Raw genomic sequence first — 5045 nt, forward strand, 5'->3', positions numbered from 1 at the left:
CGCGCGCTCCCTCCTCAAAATAAGTAAATATTGGCGCCAAAGGCGTCTTCAGAAAAATTTTGAGGTCTCTCACCAAAAATGGATATCTCAAAATAGTACAAAGGGGGTCGAATCCCTGAGAAAGGGAAGCTAACCCCCCCCCCCCCCCGCCCCCTAAATCCGTCCCTGAAGGTCAGTAAACTTTTTCAATTATGCGCAGACAATTTCTAAAAAGCATTCTGCAGCCGATTGGGTTAAGGTTCTAAACGAGGACAAGTATGTCTCAGAAGTCTGTTCCCGAGCGCGAGGGAAAAAAACTAAGCATTTACGTTTATTATTTAGTTAAATAAAGTTTTTAATATTCCTTTCGTTTTGATTTTTAGTTTTCTTTTTTTGTTTATCATCTCAACTTCAAATGAGGTCTGCATAGCTTTCGATTTGCGCCTCCAGTGTCGTTTTGTTCAGATCGTGTTGGCGCTTCAGCAACAGAAAAGGCGTGATCAGATCTTCGCCAATCATTTCGCACATGACTTGGTCTTGTTCAAGAGCATTCAGTGATGTATCCAGATTTCGCGGGATCTCTTTTTCTTCATTAAAACCAGGAGGGGGAGGCTACAAAAGTTCAAATTTAATCAAATTTCTAGATTCTTTCTAAAATCTTTGAGGCTAAGTAATCATTTTTGAAAATATCATGAAAAATGCGCTGCAATTAGTTGTATTGTATCAACTTTAAGTTTCCAAATTTGCATGAGATAGTTCGCGATTTGAATTGAACTAACCGTTAGCTTCTTGCGCAAACCATCAATCCCTGCAGCCAAAATAGCCGACAAGACAAGATATGGATTGGCAGCAGCTCCCCCTCCCCTGTATTCCAAGTATGTTCCCGAAGACTCAGATCTTTTCACTCTTACCAATGAGGATCTGTTCTCTTCAGCATAGCAAATATGGTACGGCGCAAAACCTCCCTCATAGAACCTGTTGTAACAGTTATTAGTGTGACATACTAAAGCAGTTATAGCTGGCGCATGTTCCAACACACCCGCAATCCAGTTTTTAGCCAGGTCAGATAAGCCATCAGAGTCTGAGTCATCGGTGAAGACGTTGGTTCCAGATTTGTTCCAGAGGGAGAAATTATAGTGACCCCCACTTTGGACCGCGAGCCATGGGTTACACATGAACGTCGCCCGGAATCCAAGGTCAATGGCAGTCTCTTTCACACATTGTTTGTACATCAAAGCATGATCGGCCGCTTTGATTCCCCAATAAGGCTTCATAGTTAGTTCAAGTTGTCCCTGTCCGTGTTCATGCATTATAGTTTCAAGAAGAACCCCCGCTTTTTCAAGCCGGTCCGAAACTTCGAAGCAAAAATCCTCAGTTGCTTTCAGACCTACGGGTGAGTATATATGCATCTTTGAAGTAACAGGCTTGCCATCCTTGGCCATAGCAAACTCGTACTCGAGTGCTGAGTACAGACTCAAACCGAATTCTTTTTCCAGAGATCCGAGGAGCTTTTTACAGACAACCCGCGGGTCGAACCCGCACGGTGTAGAATTTTTGTCTTTTTGGTGCATTTCTCCGAATACCTGGGCTATTTTACGACCCGATTTCGAGCCCGACCAAGGACATAAATGCCAGGTGTCGGCTTCTGGAATTATGAAGACATCTGGATACCCTGCGTCGCTGATTTTTGGGTAATCGGCCGGAATGCTTTCAGAAGACAAGATGCATGTCACGTTTGGAATGCTCAGTCCAGATTTCTTTATCTGAGGATAAGTGTCTCTGTGAACAACTTTGCTCCGAGATATTCCCATGGTATCGCAGGTTGTAACACGAATAAAGGCTGGTTCATCTTTTGTCGCGCTGGGTTTGAGTACCAGTATAATAGCTGGGTCCTTTATAAAAAGCAGCTATGAAATGAGATAGTCCGTGATATGTTCACGAAAAAGCTTCAAAAAGGCAATTGAGCAATGAAAAACCCGTATATCATTAGTTTGATGCGCACAAGTTTTCCCAGTAGCGGGCTTAAGGAGGGTGGGAAATAACTCTCTCAGCACCCAAAGGGCCCCCCTTTGATACTATTGTACGACACTCATATTTCAACTGACGAACCTTAAAACTTTTCTGAAAGGAGACTTTGGTGCCAAAATACTCTAATTGTGAAGGGAAACGCGTCAAAATAGGATCTAAAAAAGGTCGATTCACCCTCCCGCTCCCCCTCGTGAAAAACCTATATTCGTTCCTGGACTCATCAAGCTTTCGTTTATATTCAAGGGACCCAATTATCATATTTATACCTAGATTTGAACATAATTTCGTCCTCAAAATGAGTGAAAGTTAGGTTACTAATTAGATTTGTTGGTCAGTTTAACCAACAGATATAAAGAATGGGCTTGATATGATGCAACTAAGAGCAAAATCACCTCAATATACTCATATGAATGTCAATAATATATCGAATCTTTTGAATTATAACTGTCGATCAAATCTTCGGTCTAATCAGTCAATGTAAAGGTTTATTTGATAGCTAAAGGTAAAGAGCAGAGGCAAACAGCACTTTAATCAAATAATACACCAAATTGAATTAGACTTTAGACTTGCGATTGTTCTCTAAATCAGAATCCGCACTCCATTTAGCTCAAGTTTATGATATAGTTCATCTCTTTTTTTAGCTCTAAATGTGAAACAAAGCTAGAATGCCTGCTTGCATCAATTCAACACAAGTATCTTCCGACTGCCCATTAACTTCTCGCGGATATTTTTTAATAATTGAAAAACATGTTAAAGCTTTAAACTTAGATACTGGAACCAGATCTAAACTAGATTTTATTATTGGATATTATTCTGATATTTTATCTCTATAAAATATTGAATACTAACCAATCATACTCCATCAAACTAACAACCCCCTTATTTGTAAGTGCTGAAACTACTTGTAGTTTCAGCACCAGAGCAATTTGAATTACACTTACAATACAGTTGTTCTCATTCTGGAACTAACTCGCATAAACCGGTGTACACTAGATCTATTGAGACTAGGAGATATAAGAGTAAGATTAAGATTGGTATTAGACTAAAAAGTTGCACGAATCTATCCGGCCGAAAATAAGATAGCGTGACGAGCAGACGGTGTACCTTATCTGAAATTACTCTATGAGTTTAATCAATAGATCATAACTCATCTAGTGCGACCAAAAGTCTCGAACAGACCTTAACTAGTCTAGATTTAGAAAAAATAGATTAGAATTAGACATATACAACATTTTAAAAAAATGTTATATGACAAAATTTAGTAGAAATGTCTCTACGACTCAATAGATCAGAGCCAATTTTCCGATCAATACGAGAACCACCCATATTGGAAGAAGACCTCGGAAAAGAGACGACGTACGACTAGGAAGAAATCTACCAATTAATTTCATGATTGTACGACAAAAACGAGATCAAACTTTTATATTTAGAATACTTCCAGCAGTAAATTTAAATTTTCATTTACTGACATAAAATTTTGAAGAAACATCTTCAATAACCTTTCATGACGCTAAACCTAATAATTATACAATAACGACTGATAAAAACAACACTAGTCGTTCTCCTTGAAAAATCTGCAGTAAATTAAAAAAAAATCTTGAAAAAAATATTTATTGAATATAAATTACAAAAACTAGTTAGTATAAAGCATAAATTGTTAGACTATATAGATAATTCGTTCATCCCAGTTTCATCACCTAAATCATAACAGCAAATCTCAAAAACTAAGAAACATCAAAACTAAAATCTTAACCTTTTTAACTTAACCTTTTATCGAAAAACTATCGAGGCTTATCCTTGTTTTCACTTAAATTAATTTCCTTTAGAATAATAGATCATCAAGGTTTCCCTTGGATCTTTAAATTAATTTAAATTGAATCTAAATTTCTGATCATCAAGGCTTCCCTTGGATCTTTATATTAATTTAAACTAAATCTAAAAATCTGATCATCAAAAGCTTCCCTTGGACCTTTAAATTAATTTAAACTAAATCTAAATTTCTGATCATCAAGGCTTATCCTTGGATCAAATAGAACAGTTTTGTTCTCCCCCTCCCATATTAATAAGTGTCTAACGACCTCAAACGTCGATTCACTACCCAACTCTTATTAAAGTACCAGAATAAACAAAAAATTTTCAAATAGCTAACCATTCTAATTAGGATAAACAGTGAAGAACTTCGGTTACTCATCCTTCACTTGATCCCCTTCCTCTTAAATTTCCCAGGCTAAAACACTTAAACGTAGTCAATCATAAAACAGTATCTAACAAACTACTTGCGTTCTTGTTATACCTGAACCTTGTGGATCGATTTACTATTCTCCAACCCTTGATCACAAATCACTACCCCTAAGTAAGATTAGGTAAGTCTTAACTTAGAATTATTCACCAGAAAGTAAACATCATTCTCACGAATCGATATATGCTTTTCTCTCCAACCCGACAAATACGACCCAAGTTAAGCTAACCTCAAAAATTGTAAGAACTAACAGTTTAAGACACTAGAAATCACTAACCCCAAAATTGCATCCAACATCCTAAACCTTATGTCAAGAGACAATTTGGGAAACAAACAAACAATTATATTACACAACTGTATAATTAACGACGAAAAATACGTCCTCATAATCACACCACACAGACAAACAATGCTATACATAAAAACAAAAAACAAACACTGAGAAAGAAAATTATTAACAAACAAAAACAAATTATTAGGAAACGATTTTCAAAACGAAGAAACGCAAGTACCAAAAAGCTTAATTTAAAAAGTGACACAAGTTAACTTACAGACACCCCGACAATGGCTGTCCGTAAATTTTAGACACCATCTGAGCACAAAAAAAAGTTTAGGACACAAATTGCACGAAAAACCCTCGAAAAACCGCCAAAAAATGGAACAATTTTTAATGGAATTTGTAGACAAATTTTTCAACTTTTTGGGACAATCGTGTAAACTTATTTTGCGAGACGCAAGATCTAGCCTATAAAACCCAGATTAGTTAATAAAAGCAGCCCCAGAACATCAACATGAGAAA

General features: G+C 36.8%; 1 protein-coding gene across 1 annotated transcript; it reads right to left on the reverse strand.

Annotated features, from left to right (window-relative positions):
- Positions 1 to 349: 349 nt before the first annotated feature.
- On the reverse strand, positions 350 to 2520 carry LOC134851435 (glutamine synthetase-like). The gene is made up of 3 exons (XM_063867512.1): positions 2274 to 2520; positions 759 to 1839; positions 350 to 591 (listed from the first exon to the last, which is right to left on the reverse strand). Exons 1-3 carry the CDS (start codon positions 2285 to 2287, stop codon positions 391 to 393), a joined length of 1296 nt encoding a protein of 431 aa, XP_063723582.1. The 5' UTR covers positions 2288 to 2520; the 3' UTR covers positions 350 to 390.
- Positions 2521 to 5045: the final 2525 nt, after the last annotated feature.

The sequence above is a fragment of the Symsagittifera roscoffensis genome, chromosome 7 (assembly GCF_963678635.1).
Source record: "Symsagittifera roscoffensis chromosome 7, txSymRosc1.1, whole genome shotgun sequence".
Lineage (NCBI taxonomy): Eukaryota > Metazoa > Xenacoelomorpha > Acoela > Convolutidae > Symsagittifera > Symsagittifera roscoffensis.

Coding starts and splice junctions, on each gene's coding strand:
- LOC134851435 (XM_063867512.1), bottom strand. Junction 592..758: donor GTTTGCGCAAGAAGCTAACG/GTTAGTTCAATT, acceptor GAACTTTTGTAG/CCTCCCCCTCCTGGTTTTAA.